General features: G+C 32.1%; 1 protein-coding gene across 11 annotated transcripts in view; it reads right to left on the reverse strand.

Moving 5' to 3' along the window:
• Positions 1-25,770, reverse strand: part of OFD1 (OFD1 centriole and centriolar satellite protein) — a 43,678-nt gene that overhangs the window by 17,586 nt on the left and 322 nt on the right. For 8 of the 11 annotated variants that reach the window (XR_012487941.1, XR_012487940.1, XM_074299971.1 and 5 more), the window contains exons 2-14: positions 25,325-25,423; positions 23,889-24,089; positions 22,381-22,449; positions 22,257-22,287; positions 15,014-15,124; positions 12,451-12,587; positions 11,996-12,169; positions 9,903-10,009; positions 8,808-8,927; positions 7,921-7,994; positions 7,221-7,312; positions 2,338-2,527; positions 1,424-1,554 (exon numbers count right to left, since the gene is read on the reverse strand). Coding sequence is in view for 9 of the 11 variants with exons in the window: in XM_074299971.1 (XP_074156072.1) it covers positions 1,424-1,554; positions 2,338-2,527; positions 7,221-7,312; positions 7,921-7,994; positions 8,808-8,927; positions 9,903-10,009; positions 11,996-12,169; positions 12,451-12,587; positions 15,014-15,124; positions 22,257-22,287; positions 22,381-22,449; positions 23,889-24,089; positions 25,325-25,417 (1,530 nt within the window). In the remaining 2 variants the exon portion in view is untranslated. Of the gene's footprint in view, positions 1-1,423; positions 1,555-2,337; positions 2,528-7,220; positions 7,313-7,920; positions 7,995-8,807; positions 8,928-9,902; positions 10,010-11,995; positions 12,170-12,450; positions 12,588-15,013; positions 15,125-22,256; positions 22,288-22,380; positions 22,450-23,888; positions 24,094-25,324; positions 25,424-25,770 lie in introns of all 11 variants that reach the window. The other 3 variants (XM_074299973.1, XM_074299974.1, XM_074299972.1) reach the window with 2 other exon arrangements.

A 25,770-nucleotide genomic window follows, 5' to 3' on the forward strand; every position in this document is an offset into this window, starting at 1 on the left:
TTTCTGGATAAACAACAGAGAACAGACCAGGCAAGTAGTGACCACACTTCTCTAAGATCACACCACCTTGAAAACACTTAAAACTTGCAGACTATCTTCTCTCCCCTTTTTTCCCCCCCCAAACTAGTTCATAGCACAAAACAGCAACTCAAAAAACCTGAAGACTAACACAAAACCTTCCCACTCTGAGATGAGCAGAGCCCAACTTTTACATAAACATAAAAGAAATAAGCTAGGAAAATGAGCAAACAACAAAAAAAGAATTTGACCATCAAAATCTACTATGATGTCAGGGAAGACTGAGACATAAAATCCAAAGAAGACAACAAAGTGAAAACAGCAAAAGCAAAAAAAAAAAAAAAAGTAGGGAAAGCAATCATATCAGACAATGCAAAAACAAAAATAGAGCTAATTAAAAAGGTAATCAAGAAAATTATGCTAAAAGGTATCAAATTTTTATAGCATATTTCTCTGATAAAGGTCTTACTTTTCAAACATTAACCGAGTATAAAGCTGAGTCAAATTTATGAAAATATAAGCCATTCATCAACTGACAAATGGTTAAGGAATATAAACAGGTAATTTTTGTAAGAAGCAATCAAAGCTATCTATAGTCACATGACAAAATGTTTTAATTCTTTGCTGACTAAAGAAAAACAAATTAAAACAACTCAGATACCATTTCATATTGATCAGAAATGCTAGAAGGCATGAGGGGAAAAAAAAGGTACTAAAGAACTGCTACTGTAATACTGAACTGGTCTAACTATTTTGAAGAACAATTGAACTGCTGCTGTAATACTGAACTGGTCTAACTATTTTGAAGAACAATTTGCAATTAAGCAAACTCTGCATACTTTCTGACCCATCAATACCACTACTAGATTTACATCCCAAAAGATCAAAGAAAAAGAACCTATATGCACAAAAATGTAGGAATTCTTTTTGTGATACCAAACAATTAAAAATTGAGAGGATACTCATCCATTGGGGAATGGCTGAACTAGTTACAGAATATGATTGTGATGAAATACTACTGTTATAAGAAATGATGAAAACATAGCAAGACCTATATTAACTGATGCAAAGTGAAATGAGAACACCTGGGAGATTATTGTGCATGGTAACAGCAAAGCTGTAATGATGATCAACTGTGAAAAACAGCTTATCTTCCCAGTGAGTAGGAGAAGTGTGGGAGAAAGGAAGAGAACTTAGAACTCAAATTAAAAAAAAAAAAAAAAAAGTTTTATAATATAAATAAATAGCAAATGTAAATGCTTTAAAAATAACTAGGAATAAAATCTCCTACATAATTTTTTTTTAAGTACACAAAGATATATTTTATAACAGATTGATTTGAGCATGCTTCAACAAATATAAAAAATGTCATCACATTTTAGCAAAAGAAATGAGAGCAAGTTACCTCATTTTGGAGCCTTTTTTCCAGGGCTTGTTTTTCAGCCTCAAATTCCTTCTGTTCAAGCTTTCTTGCATTTTCTGCCACCTTTGATTCTTTCTGTAAGGCTATAAGTTCAGCTGATGGCTGAGAAGATCCTACAGCAATAAAGAATTGAAGTCAAATTTTATTTCATTTTTTAAAAAATCCACACTGACTCTTAACTAACAATTTATTTTGCACAAAGATGTAATCCAATAAGTTGCCATGTTTCATAAGATTGTTCATTATTAATAAAACTGACTAATTCTGTCTAATGAGATACATATATGAATTCCCACGTGACTAATTCATTTTTACTGATATGAGGACAATATCAGGTAGAAAGGAATCAGAATATAGTTTGCATAAATGTAGAAAGCAAGAATATTCTTTCTCTAGGCTAATCAAAATCCAATAAAAAGTTAATTCTTAAGTTGGAACAGAAGGTTTTGCAAGGGTCAATACTGAAAAATTACCCATGTATATATCTTGTAAATAAAAAGCTATAATTTTAAAAAATTAATTTTTATGATTTTAAATTTTTTATGTGAAACAACTGGCTGCATGACACTATTAATTTTGCAAAAAGCAAATGGAAACATCAAAACCACATATCATTAAATAATTTAACAGGGATTTTCACAAAATTTACATTAATTTTACAAATGTAGTAAAGCTTCTTAATTGTAAAAATCATACGCTCAAATTCGGGTTTCAGTGATTTGAAAGTTTTAAATAATGTTGCATTTCTGTCTATCCTATGCAACTCTTACTCATGTGTTCCCATAATTTCACCTCAATTATAGTTATAAACCACCCAATGTTATAAAATGGTTATATGGTTCCAATTTAATATGAATTCTAAGAATATATGGAACTGAAACTAAGATATTTCATACTTCTTTGAAGTTGCATGTTTTCATTTCTAATCTCTTCCAGTTGTTGTTTAAGTAATTTATTTTGTGCTTGAAGCTCCAGTCTCTCTTCTTTTAAAAGCAGATAATCTGTAGTATCTTTAAGTTTTTCATTCAGCAACTGGTTCTGTTTTGTTACTAACAAAATCTGTCCTTTGAGAGAATCTAATTCAAGCTGTAAAGAAAAGAAGCTATATTTGAACAATAGGTACTGAGTAATGTAATGTTTAATAACATTGGCAAAAAAAGAGAGCAGGATTAAGTAAAGCATGTCTAAAGGTTGGGTATGTCATCATGAATCCAAGGACTTGGGATTCCATAAAATATTTATAGATAGCTTACCCAGGAGTGATCAAGTTCAGAAAAATAACCCAAATCATACCATAAAGACACTGTACTACCCTACAAGTAGAAATGCCAGATAGGATACTTAGTTTAGATAAATTCCCTTCCCAGTAAGGAAACAATTATATATCATATGATTTAGTAAATACAGAACCAAAATTATGGGAATAATGCCCATATTTTCATCAAGAAAAGATCAGAGCTGCATGGAAAATATGATTTTCAAATACAGAACTGAGGAAAAACAAGGAAATTATCAGAAAAGTGATATCTTAAGGGACTTATTAAGGTTTATCTGTTTATATTTCTATATGGAAGGATGATACTTATAACTCAATTCTCATTATTATGGCAGTTTGAATGAGTATGTACAGAGGGCAACAGGTGTGAACTTGAATATGAAGGAATAATATCAAAAAAAAAAAAAAAGATTAAGGGATGAGAAGGGAATGTGAGAAAGGGAAAGGGATAAACTGAATGATATAAATTATTTCCCATAAAAGAGTCAAAATGAGGTAGAGCCAAGAGGGTGAAGAGTAGACAGGATTTTACCTGAGTTATTCCTGGGTTCCCTCAAAATCAACAGCAGATCAAGCCTCTGAATAGATTTTGAAGTGACAGAACCCACAAACAGCAGATGCTATTTTAGAAGGACTTCAAAAAAGATCTGTCTCAATCAGATCAGGGGGGAAGGGGGAAGAAACACAGTCCAGTGCAGGGAGACCCAGGGTGGAGAGATTCCAGGAGTGGAATCTAGTGGGAGATTCCTTACCAAAATAAATACAGCAGCATTGGCTACTATGTCCTGATTCAGAAGCCAGTGGATCAGCAGACTAATTGTTAGACCTCCTACAGAAAATAATGAACCCCTTAACTCCAAGATAACAAGCAGGACTTTACTATACCCCCATGAGAAGGCAGACATTAGCAACAGAGAAGTGCAAAAGTGTAAAACCTGTTGCCCTATAAAGGAAGCTCGGGATAGTAGACTAAATTAAAAGCCAGAATCCTACAATATTTATTTACATGAAACAAAGCAAAGAGATTTGGAAACAGAAACATAAAGAGTAAATAGAGCAGAATCATGCTTCAGCCCAAGTAAAAATAACAGGGGTAATGATCCAATCTCAGATCAAACAAAAGCAAAAATAGACCTAATTAAAGGATAAGGAAGGAAATTAGATCTTGCCAAAGGTTACCATAGATAGTAAAGCAATGTCAATATCAAATATATATATATATATAGGCACCAAGTAGTAAAACATCCAAATTCCTAGAGGAAAAGAGAGCTGCAAGAAGAAATAGATAGCAAAACTATACTAGTAGGGGAATCTCAGCCTCGCTCTAACAGAACCTAGATAAATCAAGCCACAAAATAAACATGAAAAAAGTTAAGGAGGTAAATAGAATTTTAGAAAAGTTAGACATGATAGATCTTTGGATAAAACTGAATGTGGACAGAAAGGAATATACTTTTTCTTGGCAGCACATGGAATCTACACAAAAACTGATCATGTATTAGGGCATAAAACCCTCAAAATCAAATGCAGAAAGGCAAAAAATAGTAAATGCATCTTTTTCAGATGACACAATAAAAATTACATGTAATAAAAGGCCATGAGGGAAAAAAAAAAAAAAAGACCAAAAAGCAGTTTTTAGGGGAAATTTTATATCTCTAGAAGTCTACTTGAATAAAATAAAAAAAAAGATCAATGAATTGAGCATGCAACTAATAAATAAGTAAACAAACAAACAAATAAATGAATGAATGAATGAATTTAAAACCACCAATTAAATACAAAGTTTGAAATTCTGAAAAATAAAAGGGGAGATTATTAAAACCGAAAGAAAACTATTGAACTAATAAACAAAACTAAGAGCTGGTTTTATGAAAAAAACACAAATAAACCTTTGGTTAATTTAATTAAAAAAAGGAGAGAAGAAAATCAAATTGTCAGTATCAAAAAAATGAAAACGGTGAACTTACCACTAATGAAGAGGAAATTAAAGCAAAAACTAGAAACTATTTTGCCCAACATAATAGCTGAATGTGAAATGGATGAATACTTACAAAAATACAAATTGCTCAGATTAACAGAGAAGGAAATAAATTGAATAGTCCCAGTTTAGAAAAAGAAATTGAACAAGTTATTAATGAACTTCCTAAATTCCCTAATCCCTAATCCAGAGCCAGATGGATTTATGAGAGAATTCTACCAAACATTTAAAGAACAATTAATTCCAATACAACACAAACTTTTTGGGAAAATAGGAAAAAGGAGGAGCCCTACCAAATTCCTTTTATGACAACAGATCTGGTACTAATACCTAAATAAGTAGGGTCAAAACAGAAAAAGAAAATTATAGACCAATTTTCCCAATGAATATTGATGCAAAAATCTTAAATAAAATATTAGCAAAGAGATTACAGAAACTTATCACCAGAATAATAAATTATGATAAAATAGGATTTATACTAAGAATGCAGGGCTGGTTCAATATTAGGAAAACTATTAGCACAATTGATAATCAATAACCAAACTAACAGATATTATATGATTATATCAATAGATGCAGAAAAAGCATTTGACAAAATCCAACACCCATTCTTTTAAAAACACTAAAGAGCATAGGAATCAATGGAGTTTTCTTTAAAATGATCAGTAGGCATCTATCTAAAACCATCAGGAAAGCATCACATGTAGTGGGAATAAACTAGAAGCATTTCCTATAAGATCAGCGGTGAAACAAAGTTGCACACTATCACCAATACTATTCAATATTGTATAAGAAATGTTAGCTTTATCAATAAGAGAAGAAAAATAAATTAAAGGAATTAGAGTAGGCAATGAGGAAACAAAATCATCACTCATTTCAGATGATATGATGGTACACTTAGAAATCCTAGCGAATCGACTAAAAAACTACTAGTACAATTTACAACTTTAGCAAAGGTGCAGCCTACAAAATAAATCCACATAAATCATCAGCATATCTCTATGTTACCAACAAAATCCAGCAGCCAGAGATACAAAGAGAAATTCCATTTAAAATAACTGTAGATATTATAAAATATAAACTATTTGGGAATCTACCTGCCAAGACAAAGCCAGGAACTATATGAACAATTACAAAACACTTTGCACACAAATAAAGTTAGATCTAAACAATTGGAAGACTATCAAATGCTCATGGGTAATTACTATAATAAACATATATTATATAATAAATGCAATATAATATAATAACTATTAATGTAATAAATAATATAATGCATCAAATATATAATATATTTTAAATTTATAATAAAAATGACAATACTACCTAAATTAATCTACTTATTCAGTGCCATACCAATCAAACTAACAAGAAATTACTTTACAGAACTAGAAAAAATAATACCAAAGTTCATCTGGAAAAACAAAAGGTCAACAATTTTAAGGAAATTACTAAAAAAATGCAAATTAAGATGGTCTAGCAAGCTATACCAGACCTAAAACAATATTATAAAGCAGAGATCGTCAAAACCATTTGCTACTGGCTAAGAAATAGAGTAGTTGATCAGTGGAATAGGTTAGGTTCACAAGACACTATAGTTAATGACCATAGCATTCTAACGTTTGATAAACCCAAAGACCCCAGCTTCTGGGATAATAATTCACATTATTCACAATAATTTGACAAAAAATGTTGGGAAAATTGCAAATAAATATGGCAGAAACTAGGCACTGACTCACACCTATCACCCTACCAAGAGAAGATCAAAATGAGTTCATGATTTAGACATGTATTTGAACTGGCTATTTCATATAACTAGAGTGCCTTCCCTCCTTACTTTGGTCTCAAGAGAATTTTTCTGCTCATTTAAGCTCAAACACTATCTTCTGCATGAAGTCTTCCTGATTTCCCCAACTCACAAATGTCCTCCTTCCCAAATACCATATGTTTACTTTTTATATAAAATTTTATCACACATACATATGTATTCCTCTATGTAATAAGCATCTGTTCTCCTCCATCAAAATGCAAGTTCATTTGTTGTTCGGTCATGTCTGATTCTTTGTGATTTGGGATTTTCTTGGCCAAGTCATCTGCCATTTCTTTCTCCACCTCATTTTACAGATAAGGAAACTGAGGCAAACAAGATTAAGTGACTTGCCCAGGGTCAAGCAGCTATCAAGTGTTTGAGGCCAGGTTTGACCTCATAGAAGAGGAGTACAATCACCATCACCTCCCTTGTTCCTTCAAGATATCATTTCAAAACATGGAGCCAGAAATTCCTCTTCAAAAATCCCATGCTAGTCAGACAAATGGGGCCATGTCCTATTCTGTTTTTTAAAAAAATTTAAGACCCTTGATCTAATCAATGCCTGTTCTTGGTCACAAATAAAAAGGTTTTCAAATGTAATGAATGCCCTGTTACTGACACTGGAAAATTTTTAATTAATCATAAAACCAAACTATTACCAAACCTCATTATCTTTCAATTTCAACTTCGAAAACTTGTCAGGTCAACAAAATACCTCAAGATCTTGGGCACGATTTACAGCTTCCCGAAGTTCTTCCCTTCTTGAATTAATAGCACTGGCATCTTCTTGTAAACGCATAGCTTTCTCTAAAAGAAAAGTAAAAACAAATAATGTCTTATAATAAAGAATTTTGATCCGAAATTCATTCTTCCTATAGATTTGAAACTTAAGTGACTGAATGTCAAGTACATATGAGTTTATGAAATGTTTTGAAAAAGGAGCAATTAGATGGCACAGTATATAAATAAAGCACCATACCTGAAGTCAGGAGGACCTGAATTCAAATGCTATCTCAGATACTTAATATTTCCCAGCTATGTGACTCTGGGCAAGTCCCTTAACCCCAATTGCAAAGAAGAAGGAGAGGACAGAAAGGACAGGAAGGAAGAAAGGAGAGGAAGAAGAGGAAGGAGAGGAAGAGAGGAAGGAAAGGAAGGGAGGAAGGGAGGAAGGAAGGAAGAGGAGGCAACAAATTTCTACTAAACACAGAGGCTTGGAACAAGTAACTAAGTAAAGGATAAGGGTTATTCTTGGCATGCCAGAAGTTGTGAAACCTACAAGCATATATCACCTATTTTCCAACATAGCAAAAAAGATTTTACTTCTTGGGGATGAGAAGGAAAGAGAAGAATAATTTAAGTTAAACAATTATTTATTTCAGAGTTGAAAAACAAGGACTTTTTAAAGAAGTCACCTTTATTCTTTTGCTCTTCTTCAATTAATCTATTAGATCTGGTAATATATTCTTCCTTTAATTCAAGCTGATATCTAGAAATCAAAGTAATTCAAATTAAATTGACCACAATTTTATTCCAAAAATAAAGAACATATCTATATATTGTATCTATATACTATACATATATATGTATATATGTATATATGTGTGTGTATATATATATTGTCCTAACAAACAGAAAACCATTCTCTACTACCACTCATTGATTCAGTTCAAAGAAACACAGAAAAAGGAAGACTAAGCAAGCATATTTAATGCATCTTCCTCTTAAGAATATCCTCTATCATCTGTCAAAAGCTTAGTGATTCTATATCCAAATTCAGAGCAAATGGCATCTTTAACCCTGGTCCTAAAATATCCCTTGGAAAATGCCAAAATATTATTAAAAATCGTACATCTTATCACTTGGTTAACTTTGTATGACTAAATTTGAAAATCAGAAGAATAAAAAAATTTTCATGGAAAAATTAGGATTTGGAATAATTACAAGAAAAATAGTGGGTGTGTGAGATTAGGAAAACTTGTACTACTGTAGTGATTTAGCTTTCACCTGTCAGAAGAGATAATGGTAATCTGATAAGCTTGCTATCGCTAAAAAAAAATGTGTAATTATCCAATAAAGACACACAAGATTTTTCTCCCTCATGTCAGTGAAATTAATTCTTTTAGAATCAAAGGGAATTTTTATGAATAATTGAAAAATATCATTTGATATCCAAAGAATGGAAGCTATTTTAACCAGTATTCATTGGGAAAATAAAAATAAATTTAAATCTACACAAAAACACAAGTACTATCTATTCAGTAGACCCGAAATCTGTCGTTGTTATAACTAAAATAATTACTTTAGAAGTTCACTCTTGAGCCTTTGTTCATATGCATCCTCCATGCTCTTTACATTCAGCTCCCTTCTTCTCATAGATTCTTCCAGGTTTTTATATTTTTCTTCTTGTAGCTTCTGGGTTCTGATGTTACCAAAACACAATGAGAAAGTAGGAAAAAAAGTATTATTTTCTGCTCATTTTAAGCGATAACAAATACTGAAGAAGAAAATTAATTAAATTTTCCCTTGCAACAGACACAAATATATATATGTAGAATATCTCTGATATTAAAAGAAAAAAAAGGAAGGATTCTATATCATCATCTGCTGGCTAATCTGTGAAGCAACTTTTAAGTTTTCTTTTTCTTATCCAAACAGAAATTTTAAAAATCACAATAGTTAAAAATATCCCTTGGAAAATGCCAAAATATTATTAAAAATTGTATGTTACCAATTATCTAGGAGTATATAATTATACACAATTAAAGTCCTTATTTTTTTTCCTTCCATTTTTTATGGAAGAAATAGGGGTTGGAACTACAACAAAAGTGAGATTTTTTTGATTATTTTTGAATTATTAGTATAAAAACAGAATATGGAGAAATTTGAAGGATACAATTTTAAGTTATATGTTAATCAATTATACTAATTAAACACTGATTACTATTACATGTTCTACACAGCAATTTACTTTAGAAATAGAAAGATTTAAATTATAGGTAGTTTATAGATGTCAAGGCATCATTCTGCTTTCCAAATTCAAGGCTTATGTTTTATTCCTGCTCTACCAGCCTCCTTAGAAATTATATGACAACTTTTTTCAAGAGTATTTTATTTTTCCAAATGCATGTAAAGATAGTTTTTAACATTCATTTTTGTAAGATTTTTTTCTCTGACCCTCCCTTACCTCCTCCCTTACCTCCTCCCTCCCCAAGATAGCAAGCAATCAGATATACTAAACTTTTTTGTTTATAATTTATAAACAAATATTTCTCCTGATAGTAGGGAAACAAGATAATCCAAAAGATGTATAATCAATGATAATAAAAAAAACTTGAAATATTTTAAAATCTCACAGATGCTTTATTCTAAAATCCAAATTGCAATTATTACTTACAATTCAAAAGCTTCAATTCTTTGCTTCAGTTCAACTTCTCTACTTCTTACCATTTCAATGTCTTTCAGTAAACCCTGCCTTTGGATATAAATTTCTTTTGCTTCAATCTATAAAATAAAGTGTTTATTTAAATGAAATTAATTAACTGACCAAAAAAAAAAAAGCCCCAAAACAAAAACAGATCTGAAACACTGTTCTTTAAGTTCCAAAAAATTGATCATATAATACTATCAAAGTGTATTGCTTATTATCACAATCTCACTTTGAGTAATTGTCCACATTTATAAAACACATTCCAATGTACTTCTGTCACAATACTCTTGTGAGGTAAGAATACAGTATCATAATGCTCATTTTACAAATGAGGTAAAGGGACATCCACTACACTCTAAATGATAGAGCTAAAAAAGTACTAAACTACAGTTTGATGTCCAAGTTCAATACCCTTTGCATCACTCCATGCTCAGCAAAAAAATTATTTGTATAGATCCCATAGATATTTATTATAATTACTTTCTATATGTCACCCTTTATGTAATTATTTATTTAGTTCTTTAGGTTAACATTTCTTCAGAAACTATTCTATGCAAAAGAAGATATATTTTATTCACACAATAATTAGATTTATACTGTAAATAAAACTACCATTCCTGTTCAATATTAAACAGATTAAAAATATGTAATATTGATTAAATTTAGGATGAGCTCAAGAATGGACAAAATTAAAATTACTATAAATAAAAAAGCAAAGAAAAAACAAAAGTAGCATCTGGGAATCAAATCCAATAAAATGCTCGGTTATCGTAAGATTATTTTTATATTACAGGGCTATTCTAGTTCATTTGTTTGAGAAAATATATTAAGTTTATTTTAAATTTTAAATGCTTTCATAGTCATTAAAAAGACTTTTAATTCATAGATAATTCTGATTATACATCAAATTAGCATAGTTAATCCCACTATGAGATGTAATCCAGTTTAAATTCTTTTTTAGCATAAAAGTCAAAAGACTATTCAAAGACCACTGCAGAAGTACATGAATGAATTGTTAAAGCTTAACAATGCAATAAGATATCCCTTAGAATATCCTGCTTTGTCTGCAAATTGACATTCTTCCAAAAACAATGTGAAATTAAGCAGGAAATAGATGTAATTTTTGACTAATCAATTGGTTTATTGACTTACTGATCATAAAATACTCTTTAGGAAATGTACTCTATTTGTATATGTGTGAGAGCTAAGCTTATGCTAATATGTGAAAATTTATCTAATTCTAAGAACTGTTATTAATAATATAGCATAGCAACATTAATAATAAGTCAAGATGTAGTAGTCCAAGTTCATTAAACAAATCAATTCTATAAAGCAGGGCTATAAAACGTCCAGCCAGCTGGCTACACAAAATCATTTGCTAAGGCAACTGCTGACAACAATGAATTGAAAGGTATATATGACAACCTTCCACTGATTGAGTTCTCTAAAGTGATAGTTTTATATGGCCCTTTGAATGATGTTGTATGTATGTGTATGTGTGTGTGTGTGTGTATATATATATATATATATATATATATATATATATATATATATATATATATATATATCCAATTGCCTCTTCACTGAAAAAAAAGTTCCCCACTCCTGATATAAAGTAAACCTGAGGAGTATTCCTTCCAATGACAAAGCTCATCAATAAACTTCTAGGCTACTTCTATTAATATAATTACAGATGACAGCAAAGGCAAAAAGTCATCCAGGGAAAATCTGGATAAGAATGGATTTTCATTATGCTTCCAGAACCTATTTTGGGCCAAAACTAAACATATCACCAATGGTTGTAAACATGCAATTTCATGTTTGTACAAATTACTGAACTTGATGGTAATTTCAAAATCTTTTTTGAATATGTATGTATGCATGAAAAAGTATTTCTTTATTTCACTAATACAGAAGATTAGTAAAACCTTTTTAATTGAAATTGGGTAGAATTGTAGTTAAGGACTTTTAAAGGTAAAGATCTTTAATGAATCATAGTTCATCCTGAATATTTAAATATCTCTATCCATTATCTACCTGTTTAAAAATTAGAGTACTACCTCCTGATGCTTCTGAAGTCTTTCAATAGCATTCTTTTCTCGAAAAATAAGAGCTTCGGATTTTGCCTGGTGTGTTTTTTCAAACTCTTGCCGCAGTTCAGTCATTTCTTTCTGGAGTCTTCTTTTTTCTTCCATCCTCATTCTTGCTATTTCAATATCCTTAAAATGCTTCAACTAAAGCACAAAATTTAAACTGGCTGTTTAATATTTTTTTCAGAAACATTCATTTCCAGATGTTTTGTTCACAATACTACCAATATCCTCTCAATAAGCAGTTACAGGAAGGAAAAAGCAACAGAAGAGAAAAAAAGAATTATATGAGCAAATGAAAAGATTATTATTTTTTGCTAAATACTTTAAATGTTCATTGAAATTGTTACTTTGAATTAAGCCATTTCAAGATATGCCAATGTATTTCTTCTTTTCATTTTAGTAGCAAGATTTACAAAACTGACCTTTTGAGACATTTCTGATTGAAGCTGCTGTTCTATTTCTTTCTTATATTCATTGAGCTTTGTTTCTAATGATTCCAGTTTAAGGCGTTGAGGATAAATATCTGCAAATTGCTCATCAATGAGTTGAAATTTTTCAGCTATGGAAAAATGTTAGGATACAAATTGGATAACTCTATAGCAGCTTAGAATTCAGTTCAATCCATAATGGCAAAACAAAGAGTGAAGAAGCATTTACAACTTATAAATTGTATACAACTTACAATATGGGCCAAATGCTGTGCTAAGATCTTTTTAAAAAAAATTTATCCCATTTGATACAATAATCCTTCAAGGCAGTTGCTGTTACTACCTCCATTTTATGATTAAGGAAACTGAGGCAAACAGAAATTAAGTGATTTCTCCAAATCACGCAGCTACTAAGTATATGCATATAACTACATACAAATAAGATTGATTGTGGTTTTTTTGTCTGATCACTCCACATCACAGCTCCTTTGCTGGTTTTTCATTCAGATTATAGTCTCTAACGGTGAACCTCAAGGTGCTGTTTTAGGCCCTCTTCTCTTCTGTTTTTATATTTCTCTTGATGATATCATCAGCTCCCAATGATTTAATGATCTTTCTATACAGATGATTCGCATATCTTTTTATTCAGTCCTAACTCTCTCCTGACTCCTATTTGCACTCCTCCATTTGCTTAGTGGACATCTTGAATCAGATACCCCGTAGTATCTTTAAATTCAACATATCCAAGACTGAACTTACTATCTTTACCCCAAATCTTTTTCTTCTTCTGGACATAATTATTATTGTCAAGGGTACAATATTCCTCCCAGTTATCCAGGCTTATAAACATATAATCCTCAGTCTGTTCTGTCTTTTGTATTATGCTCCTTTTTTTCCTCTGATACTGCCAACATTCTAGGGTACATGCTCATCACCTCAAAACTGGATTATTGCAATACTCTACTGGTTAATTAGGTTCTCTGAGTCAAGTCTCTTCCCACTCCACCCCATCTTCTCCTTGGCTGTCAAACTGAACTTCTAACTATCTTAATTCAATAAACCCCAGTTTTACCTACAAGATCAATAGAAAACCTAGCTTTTAAACATACTATAGCCCCTTACTACTTTTCTGATCTTCTCACACCTTATTTTCTGCATATATTCTGTCATCTAGTAATGTGGTATTCTTTACTATTCTTTCCATGTGATCTTCCACCTCTCAATTCTCTTCATTTTCACTAGGTGCTTCCTGGGATGTTTTCTTTCCTCATCTCTGACTCCTCCTGACCTCTCTGACTTCTTTCAAGTTGCAGCTCAATTTCAATCTTCAGCAATAGGCCTTTCCCAGTCTTCTGTAACATTAATGCCTTTCCTCTGAGACAACTTCCAATGTGTCTTGTATTTGTATGTTGTCTCCCCAATTAGATTGCAGGCTATTTGAAAGTAGGGACTATTTTTAGCTTTTCTTTGTCTAGCATTTGGCAAAGAACCCAGTCCACAGCAGGTACTTATAAGTCCTAGCTGGTTGACTGACTACATGGGTTACTGTCTTTAAATGCATGCAAAACTCTCAAACAGACCAAGACTACACTTATAAATTAGCCCCAAAGGACAAAACTTGGACCAATGAATAAGTAGAATAAAGAGGGATAACTTACAGTTCAACATAAAGAAAAATTTACTAAGTAAAAAGTTCCTCACAACAAAATTGATCACCTAGGGATAAACTGAGTTCCTTATCACCAGGCTGGATAACCAAATGCTCCATGCAGAGGCTAATTTGGCTGACCCTAAGGTCCCTTCAAACTCTATTGTGTGACACTGCAAAATGTAGAATGACTCTATCAACACAGAACTATGAGAAAATGAACAAGCTACAAGGGGGACTGTATAGCAACACTGCTATTTAAAAGTTTATGTAAATCACCACAAATATGATTTTTAGGAGTCCCAGATCCCAAATTAACTAGATTTATGAAATTTGGCAATAAGTTAATTTCTTAGGAGTCCAACTTCAAGTGTTTAAATAAGATGGTTAAAATGCAGAATTTCTAAGGTCCATTTTAGCTTTATAATTCTACACTTAAATTTTATGTACCAAATTAATACTATCCTCTATGGAGCAAACCCCTCATTAAGAGGTATAAAATAAATACTTTTAATAACCCCCTCTGATAAGGATGTGGAAGTACTGGAAAAAATTCATACTTGAACAAATCCAATACCCACAGTTTAAAGATGAATAAATTGAGGTCCAGCAGTTTTAAGTGACTTGTCCCATGTCACAGAAGAAATAAGTGGAAGAGCCAGAATTCAAATCCAGCTCCTCCAATTCCAGATTCAGTGCTTTTCCTATTGTACTACACTACCTGCCTTGGCTCATTTTAGCAATAGGATTCCACAGAATGAAGTTCTCTCACAACTCAGAACTGGGTTACCCCAGTGAAAAGGTTAACAAGATATAAAATAGAATAGGATATGGACTCATTTTTATATGTTTTAAAAAAAGAGAAAACACCTCATCCATAGTAAAAAATTAAAGGAAAGCAATGGTTACCAAGTGATTCACCAGAAGGTAATAATGCCGAACTTGTTTGAGTCTCCATATTGCAACTTTCCCTGGATAGATGATATTCTGTCAATTCCATCAATATCTGCATAAGAAAACCTAAAAAAAAAAAAAAAAAAAAAAAAAAAAACCCACAACATGTAAATTTATAAAATGTATGAATCAAAGTTAAAAATAAAAATTTTCACTTCACATAAGCATAGAAAAAGTTTCTCCAAAGAACAAAAAAGAAGTCAAGATCTAATGATTTACCATTCACTCACTTAAATAAACAACAAGAAGAATTTTTCAAGCATCTAAAAAAGCTAATCAAAATAGTTAATAAAGAACAAAAGTTTGCAAAAGTGATGATCTCTAGTGGGTATAGAGCCTGTTATCATTTATACTGACACAACTGATATGTTTGTTTTGCTGGTTTCCCTCCTTTTCTTTTTGAATCTTTGTTACAAGGATGGTTCATTGGATAGTAATATATTTTTAAATGAAGATGATATAAAAACAAAAAGGAATTAAAGTTTTTGAAAAAGAAAAATCCTGCTAAATAAACAGAATTTTCTTCAATAATGAGAAACCTGACCAGAAAAGGAAAAAATTAATTATATATGAAAAGTAGAGTGACACAGTGAATAAAGAATTGGCTTAGAAACAAGATCTTAGTTCGAGTCACCTATGATACACAACAGTTATGCAATTCTGGCAAATCACAACTTTTCAGAGCTCTTAGCATCTTTCTAGTACTGTATGTTGCAGAGAAAGAGCCTTCTCCTTAAACCAACAAATTACAGGTCCAGTTCCTCCCTTTACATATGACACATCAGAATAACAACATATAAGCAAGTCACTGAAAGGTAATTATCAATGGTTCAATAAGCCTCAGTGATTTTAGATATAGATATAGATATAGATATAGATATAGATATAGATATAGATATAGATATAGATATAGATATAGATCTGGGCTCAGTACTTATTAAATCCTTTTAATATAGAGAGTTGTAAAACCAACTAAATTAGCAAGTAATATTGTTCTTATTAAAAGCAATAGCATTATTCTGCATATTTAAAGTACTCTGGTATGTTTTCCCTTTCTGAGCTCAACTTTATAATATTGAAAGAAAGGAAAATGCAAAACAAGCACTTATTAGGCATCTACTTAAGCTCTTTTGAACTATGCTAAACTCTTTTGAAATATCTTATAAGATTCTCAAAACCATCCAGAAAGATAGGTGTTATTTCCATTTTACCACTGAGGATCCTGAAACATACAAAGACTTGCCTAGAATCACACCAATTAAGTATATAAGGTTACATTTGAACTCTTCCTGACTCCAGACACAGCACTTATTACAGGATATCACCTAGCTACTTCTAATTATATTGCCCAATTCAGGCCCTAAAATTTTAAATTTAAGAACTTCAGAAATCCCAAAGTAGGCAATTAAAACAATTAACAGATGAAAGTTGTGAAATGTTAAAATCTGAGGGAAGACTCTAGTATTATCATTCTTTAAGTACACAAATGGGTTCCTTGAAACAATCTTTTTGTGTACTAAAATTGACCTCCCCAAATAATTTATCAATTTGTCATTGAAAGGAAGACAAGACAAACTTCCACAGAACAAAACTTCTCAAGAGGCTTTTAATTAATGTCTTCATCTTACAAAACATAGGGATTGGACTATTTTGTAAATAGCCCTTCAAAACAAGGGCCTGTTCGATTTCAAAGCACTTACATAAACTGATGGTCTTTGAAAAGTTAAAATTTGGGGCTTATTTATATTTTAAAAGTATCTAAGAATGCCTTACAATCTCTATGGTAGTGGCTATTCACCTTTCCCATAACATTATTTTCAATCCTGCTATCCCTCCTAAGGATTGCCTACTACAACAGAACCCAGTTTGGAGAAGGGTGAGTGTTTTTGATAAAGACATAAATGGAGTAAGAACAGAGAGGAATTCTTTTAATATCTTTCATAAAAAAAAATGGAAACACTTCGGTGAGAAAATTCCAAGGTTCTATGTTCCCAGTATTTAGGGAAAGTATTTATGCTTTGTAAATTACTGCAAAAGGTCTCTCTCAAAAATAACTCAGTATAATAAGCAAATGTATTTTCCATAGCCTGAATGTGTCACATACATACACATTTTTACTTTTTCAAATGTATGCATATAAAATGCTTTTGTTATTGAAAAAATATATAATTTTTTAAAAAGTCACAGCCAGGTCACAAATAATGTAAGTTTTTAAAATGCCAAATTATACTTTGTGTAATTTATAAGTATTCCAAATCATATGTAATATGAGTCAAAATTCAATTAATGTGATTAGGTCAAGTTAGTTGAGGGTATCCACATGCCAGCCTACTTATTTACTGTTGTTGCTGGATGTGATATCCTGCTATATACTATGTTGCCAAAAGTTGTAAAAAAAAAAATTTTTAAGCCTTTAAGAAGATATTTCGAATGGAAACATTGCCAATACAAAAGAAAATACAAAAACAAAAATAAAAGCCAGCTATTTATTACATGAACAAAGATTTGATGAAACTTAACAAGCATGGTCAAATTATCTCTAAAACAGAAAAAGATATATGGATGCCTGCTCTACAGTACAGATTATAAAACATACAATTCAAAGAAAAATTCAAAGTTTCATCAGCTTTTTGTGTTATGCAAATAATTATAAAGAATAAAAATATTATGATGAGAGAAACAAAGCACATTTTAGCTTTGTGAACTGAAAAATGCAATCAAAAGTGCATTTCTCTTATGGCAGCAATTCAGACAAAAGATTAAAATTTCTAAAAGGCAGAGAAAATAGAAATTAAGTAGACAGTAAAAAAAACTTTTACTGCAAGCATTGGTTTGATTGCTTTTAAAATGGAATTCAATGGAGGAGGAAAGCCATAACAGTTGAATAGCAGAAAGCAAGCTAGTGAGCTCTCCTCCAAAACTCCTCCAAAGAGATTTAAAAACATGTCAGATTCAATTCTAACTGGGAATCTAAAAAAGATTAATGAGTCAACTGTCCAGTGTAGGTTGACAGAGGAAAATAAAAAGAACTATAGGGTCTGGTCAAAAGGGCACTGATATTCAGGGAGAGGTGGTGCACCATAGCAAGGTTCCAGACCTATACCTCATATGAAAAGTGGGTACAAACTGGAGGCTTAGTAGTCTACTACCTGGTTATGGATCACAAATCTAAGGTAAAACTGAGGAGACCTGCACTCAGAAGTAGCTTTTTGAAGTGGCCCAAGGCTCCATACAGAGAAAATAGCAAGCTCTGAAGTACTATATACTCTGCAGTACTATGTGACTCTTGAGCCCAAGAGCACAAATAAGTCTCAAATCTAGCCTCAAGTCCAGTCTGAAGCCTGTAAAGGAATAACTTGGGCAGGAATCCTAGACCAAAGAGAGAAACCTGTGGATCTTTCTGAATAAGCACAGTTTTCTGGCCAGCTAATTGGGGCTGAGTCCAGAAACAGTCTATTGATGCTCAGACCCAAACCCAGGTTAAGAACTTCCAGAGTTCAGATCAGGGAGCAGCAAGCAGACTTTGACTGGATCAGATCACTCTGAGAACAAAAAAGCTCATAGATCCCCAGTCTGAGTTGTTCCTATGATCCTGGTCAAGAAAGCAGCAATAGAATAATCCCAGATTTTCCTTTCAGAGTATACAGAACCCTGACCTAACATCTAATGTAAAATTAGAAAATAGACTTGAAGAATAAGGAAATTAAAAAAAAAAAAATCCTACCATAAAGAACTACTATGGTGACAGATAGGCTTAAGAGATAAAGCCATAAGAAGGGAATGACTCCAAAACACCTTCAAGCAAAGTCTCAAAGAAAGACCCTACTTAACCAGAAATTCTACCAGAATTCCTTGAAGAAATTTTTTTTTTAATGAAAGAGCTAGAATAAAAAACAAAAATCATTAAGTTACAGAAGAATTGAAAAAGGATTTGATAATTTGGAACAAGAGCCATACTCAACAAACTCCCTTGAAAATTCAAATGCCAATTTTTTTTTTGTATCATACCAACCAGAAATCAATGATTCCATAAGATACCAAGAAATATTAAAACAAAGTCAAAAGATGGAAAAATTGAAGAAAATATAAGATTGTCTCACAGGTTAAAATAATTTAAGTTAAAACAAATCAAGGAGAAAAAATTTTTAAATTGGACTACCTGAATGTTATGACAAAAAAAAAAAAAAAGAGCCTAGACATATTTCAAGAAATCTTAATGTTGTTCAGTCATTTCAGTCATGTCCAACACTTCATGACTCCATGAATCTCTTTAGAGGACAAAGTGAAAATAGAATCCACCAATCAACTTCTGATTTAATTGGGAAGGACAGTGTTTGGGATTAGAGGGAGAAAAGTCAGACTTTTGTTCATTGGGAAAAAAAAAAATTCAAAAGAATTAATTTTTTTTTAAATTAAGCAGCTAAAGTCTGATGTTTTGAAGAAAATCAAAAAAGGTGCATACTCTGATAAACAAAATTTTGATGTTAATAAAATGCTTATTCTGCTTTCTAGAATTCCTATTTAAAAAAAAAACTTAACCTGGATTTAAAGTGTCTAAAGATTTTGAATTAAAAACAATGACTGTTAACCAGTCCTGAAATTTTCCAACCTATGATTATCAATTATTTCTAGTTCATCAGTCATTAAAGCTCTTTTTTGCACACTGATCAAGTTACTCTAGCCCAGCTGTTGAAAAACACTACAAAAATAACAACATTAACATTTAAAACCTTACTGATTTTAGATAATTCTTTAAGTAATTCAACTTCATTGTATGAGAACACAAGCATGCAAATTTGCTGAGATATGGATAAAGTTCTCTGAACTTTCTGACATACATATGAAGATTTTAAAAAAGTTTGCTCTATGCTGTTCAAATTTTAAATAACAATATCCATATTTTATCTTATTATCAATGTAGGCTTATCTTTAGATACAATTTTCAGTAATTTTAATTTTTTAAATTTTTCTTTCTATAATTATGTTACTTTGTACCAAATGAATCAGAAATATATCCTCTGTTATTTGCAACAGACAAAAACTTATTCAAAAATTTATTGCACATTTCCATTGTTCTAAAACCAATTACCACAGTTTACATAATTATTCTAAAAGCTAATGCTTTAATTTCAATTGTATAAATTTTGTTATCTGCAATGTATGGGACTTAGTTGGCTAAGAGCCCTTAACTTTTAAATGAATTTATCACTGAAAACTAATTATAGATCTAATTACAAATGTATAGGTATATCTGAAAAGGTTGGGAACCACTGTTTTAGGACATTTAAAAATACTTATAAAGACAAGACAATTTATTGGGCAACTTCTCAATTAATGTTAAGTGCTACAAAAATCCCACTTCAAAAATAATTCTATGCAATAGTATCCAATTGATGGCTAAAGCAAATTTAAATTCAATTCATTTAAACAAATATTTATTTAAATAGAATGGTCAGAAGAAGACTGAGAAGTCAAAAATGTATATGGCTTTTAAGTGAATTTATTAAAATCTGAATTTTGCTATAATTTGTTAATAATACCTAATAGTTACATATGTTTTAGTTTATAAACACATCTCCTTTTTACAGCTAAGGAAAATGAGGCAGAGGTTAGGAAACTCATCCAGAACATCACTGGGTGATACCACTAAGGGAGGTAGGATTCTAACCAGGAAGGTTTTCCTATCTCAAAGCCAAAACTCTTATCCACTATACCACACCCAGCTGACTAATACCAGTTACAATACTCTAGTTTAATTTGCTATGTCTTCCATTCTTTTATCTGTGTTACCAAACATAAAGACTGTACTTTACACTAGACTTGACAAAGGTACAAATTTCACTTTTAGAATTAAATGTCCTTCATTCTCAAAGAGGACCCATACTATCAGGAGGCGATTCCATGACTTGCAAATAAATTGGGCTTAAGTGAAGGAAGGCTGTTCAAAATCACCAGCGTCCTAATTCATCTGTATTCAGTGGCAAGATATAGACAGTAGGAGACATTGTTTTTTAAAGTTAAAATCTTTTCTAAGCTTCCGTTTGAATTATTAAAGCTAGGTAAGAAATAAGGCAAAGAATGGCCTCTTTTCCCTACTCAAAAGAAAAAAAAAAAAGTATATACATATGCATACATATATATTGTGCATACGTACATACATAATGTATGTGTATGAATGAGAGGGGAAGACCCTCAAGAGTTTCTGGCCAAAACACAAACAATTACTAATTACATTCTCATCTAGCCATCAGGGCCCAAACAATAACAAAGTGAGGCACGGGCTGGGACCTACAATTGGCCAATCAATTAAAGGTATAATAATTTGGATTTAAGACATGGTCCTTGAGAAAGAAATCTAGCTATTAAACCCCAAGATATCTTTCAAAGTTTCAGAGATCAAAATTTACATTTCTTTGGACAAAGGACCTACAGGTAAGGGTATGATTCCCTATATGGACAGAGGTAAAGGGAGAGGAGGGAGGAACAAAAGGAGAGGGAAGGAGAGAGGGAAGAAGAAAAGAAGAGGAGTCAAGGAAGGAAGGAGAGAGGGAAGAAGGGAAGGGGGGGAAAGCAGAGAGGGAAGAAAGGCAGGGAGGGAGGAAGAAATGCATTGTTTAAATGCATTTCAGTCATTTCTAGTCAGTTGGCTCCCAGTAGGGCAGTTACAACTACTCTCTGATGGTTATTTGTCTTTTGTTCTGGAAGAGGACCAAGAAATCAGGAAGGTGACTCCATAACTTACAAGTGAATTGGATTTGTGAAGGATGCCTGTGCAAACTCACCAACCTCACTCTCCTTTGGCATCATCTGGGCAAGATATAGATCAGGATGAATTGAGATGGTTCCTCTGTGACATGGGACAAATTATTTAATTTCTAGGTTTTGGGAAACTCTTTAGAATTTATAAATTAATTCATGGATATTTTGCAAGGGTAAAGGGTGTTCCCATGCTGAAGTGGTCATAGATGCTTTGCATATTCATCAAAGATAAAGGAAAAAAATTAATAGCAATCACTTTTCTCAGGCATAGAGAATAATGGTATTGAAAGTTGTTAAAATATCTTGGAATTATATTTGGAAAAAGTATCCAATTATTTAATTCAAACTCAATAATACAAATTAAAACACTATTTTTCCCCTTTATAAAAGAACAAAATAGTAATTTATATACTTCTAATATAATATATGAATCTTGTACCTTTTTGGTTCTCTTTTTGAATCTTTGAAGTCTAAAAAAAAAAAAAAAAAAAAAAAAAAGGATTAAATTCATTCAACTGTGTAAGTAAACCCAAGATGATTTACTGAATCTAAAATAATACTACCAATGATTTGTAGAAACTGGATTTGGGGTTGATTTTAATCAGCTGGAGTAGATCTTGCATAGTAAATACCTTTTAAAAAAATTAAAAATTAGTGTTATAAGATGTTGTCATTTTATGTATGCTAAATTTTTTAAAAATCAGAAAAGAAACACAGTAACATTGGAATTAATTGTACAAGTGTAAGTACACTAAAGAATTTAATTTTTATACAAAATAACATTGAACCCACAAATCTATCATCCTATATCTAGATAGCTTCTATAGCAAAAAATTCAAAAAATTTATTAAATGAATCAAAGCATAGGATCAGAGAATATTAATAATAAAAGCTCTCATTTATATGACGTTTGTTCTATGTTAGGCACTGTACTAAATACTTCTTTAAAAAAAATTATCTCATTTGATTCTGACAACAATGCTGGAAGGTAGATGATAATAGTTCTGTTTTACAGATAGGAAAACTGATTCAAAGAGGACATGATCTGCTTAAGGTCACCTTGCTAGTAAGTCTCCGAATGTATTCAGGATGAACATTTTTATCCACTACAATGTCTAGTTACTAGTTATAAAAATGGAGAACAACATGAATCTACTTTCTAAAAAAGGAAAATTAACTAATATATGGCATTTTTCATATAATACCACTAGCTCAGGAGAAAAACAGCTTTCGATTAAAATTATAAAAAAATCAATATAACTCAAAACATCTTATAATACTGTTTTGTGAGAAAATGTCCAAATACTATTAGATGGGTGGCTACTTTTGTGCTTCAAGATCATTAGATCACTAAATAATAATTCAAAACTTTTTTATGATGAGAACAGCTAGCTTACAATCAGGAACAATTCTTTTCCTGAGTTCAGAATTCTAGCATCAGACTCTTATTAGCTGTGTGACTTGGACAAGTCACTTAACCTCTTTATTTCAGTTTCCTCATTAGTAAAATGAGCTAGAGAAGGAAATGGAAAACCACTCTACTATTTTTTCCAAGAAAACCCCAAATGGGTCCACAAAGTCATGTCTGATTGATAAAACTGAACAACAAACATTGATGCTCCACAAAGGATGTACAAATAAAGCTAGCATACTGCTTCCTGTCCCAGTCCCTCTTATCCCTTAGCTAAATTTCCAAAAGGGTTAAAGTAGTCATTTAGACTATTCAAAGAAGGTCCAAGATAGACTATCTAGGAATAACAGGAATTCCTAGGAACATATATAAAATCTTTCTAAAATATTATTTTGATTTAATCAAAGTAGCTAATATATTAAATTTCCTTCCTTCAACCCAGAAGGTTCTTTCTCCCTTACAAAGAGGATAGAGTATCTTTCTACATTAACACTGATTCTATTTTGTTCCTTTCCAGTTAGATGTAAAAGGGAGAAGATTCAGTTTGAGGAACCACATAGTTAAGGTTGATTTGAAGTATTAAAATGTTGTTTTACTGATGAAAGGAAAATAAAGGACAGAAAATCAAAGTGAATCAGAAGGCAGAGAAATGATGATTACCTTTTCTTTTTCTAATCCACTCTCAGGAAAGAACACAGAGAGTGAATATTCGTAGCCACATCTACGCAAGTGATCTGCCACAAGACTATTAGAAGCCCCAACTAATAGTGAGCTTCCTTCAACAGGAATGGATTGTGGCTGTACTTCTCCACTCAAAACAGGATGCATCAACTCATGTATGAGCTGGTTTCGAAGTTGAGTCTACCTCCAAAAAAAAAAAAAAAAGAAAAAGAAAAAAAAGAGTACATTTAAAAAATCTTTCTGAAATATTCTATTGTTAACAAAGTATCAGTGAGCTGGCTTGCAAATATGAAACAACTCCCATTACCTCCCATTAGTTTGTATCTATTTTCTTGGAATTTTAATTACACGCAACAAGCAGCCTCAAATACCACCTTAAGTGGCAGGCATGTGTTGACTCTTCCTACAAGTAAAGCCAGTTGTTAAATATTCACTACAAGTAAAGCCAATTGTTAAATATTCACACCAGAGAAATTGGTTGCTGTCCTTCTAGGAGACCAAAACATCACTGTGAGAGTCAAGTTACTGATCAGATCAATAGGAATAAGGAATGCTCTGCTACAGGTGGGCACAAACTACAAATGGGAGCTTGAATTTGTTTTGTTGATTGTCTAGATACAAAGTCATGGAGAACATGTTAGTAAAACAGTGAATTGTAAGTATATTCTCTTTTTTTCTGAACAGCTATTTTTTAAACAGCACTTTCCAAGGGGCAGCTAGGTGGCGCAGTGGATAGAGCATCAGCCCTTAAGTCAGAAGGACCAGAGTTCAAATCTGGTTCCAGACACTTAACACTTCCTAGCTATATGACCCTGGGCAAGTCACTTAACCCCAGCCTCAAAAAAAACAAAAAAATAAACAGCACTTTCCTGATTGTGTGTCACAATTTAACTTTTAACTTTTTTTTTTCCTACAAACTGCTAAAGGAAGGTCTTCAGAAAGAGACATTTATTTTCTCCTTACTTTCCACATATGAACAATAAGCAGCAAGATCCCCAGAGGTTGCTGCCAAAATGAAAAATTTTGTTTATCATTCTAGAGAGTCTCCCTTCACAACCTACCAAAAGCGTTCTGCCGAAGAATCTCTCTTTGTTTTATATTTCAAGTTTGATAAAATTAAAAAATATCAGGTTCAGAATGTTAAAGAACGAGTAACAGCTCTACACAATGTTACATGATCAAACGTTTTTGTTATTAAAAAGATTATTTATTTCAATATGAAACTTGTCGTTTAAATGTATACAATTCTGCATTGAAGACTCCAAAATGAAACCACAATTTAAAACTACCCAATATAAAAAAATTCAAGTCCTATCTAACATTGGTAACAGTGTAACCACCATTAAATTCACCTATTTTTGACACTAGCGCGCCACATCTTTTGTTTATTAGAAAAAAAAAATGGCTAAAAGTACCTTGAGGGTGTCCAAAATACCCCGGTTCTTAAATGTCTGATACAATCTCTTTCGGAGTTCATCTTGAGACAATGCCTGAGTTTCAAAAGGCATCTTGAACTGAAACAGGAGACAGGATCATCGGTTAAAGGGAGGGGGGAGAAATCTCGAAGCTACCAGATTAGTTATTTAAAAACAGCAACAACAAAAAGCGCTCCTCGGTGACGCCGGAGACCTTACAGTTCATGAAAAAAGGGTAAAGAAATTCACAAGATTGTGGCTGGATCCCCGTCCCCCACCCCCGAGCCCCTACTTTCCCAAGATGTGTCCCTCGCATTTGCAGGAGCAGAGGGGTGGAACTCCTACCCCCACCCCCACCTCCCAAGGGCACGGGCATTCACCCCACCCCGAGGCCACGCTCCCGAGGGGGGCCCCTTAAAAGATCCACAACAACTAGAGGAAGTGGC

This window comes from Sminthopsis crassicaudata, chromosome 3 (assembly GCF_048593235.1).
Source record: "Sminthopsis crassicaudata isolate SCR6 chromosome 3, ASM4859323v1, whole genome shotgun sequence".
Lineage (NCBI taxonomy): Eukaryota > Metazoa > Chordata > Mammalia > Dasyuromorphia > Dasyuridae > Sminthopsis > Sminthopsis crassicaudata.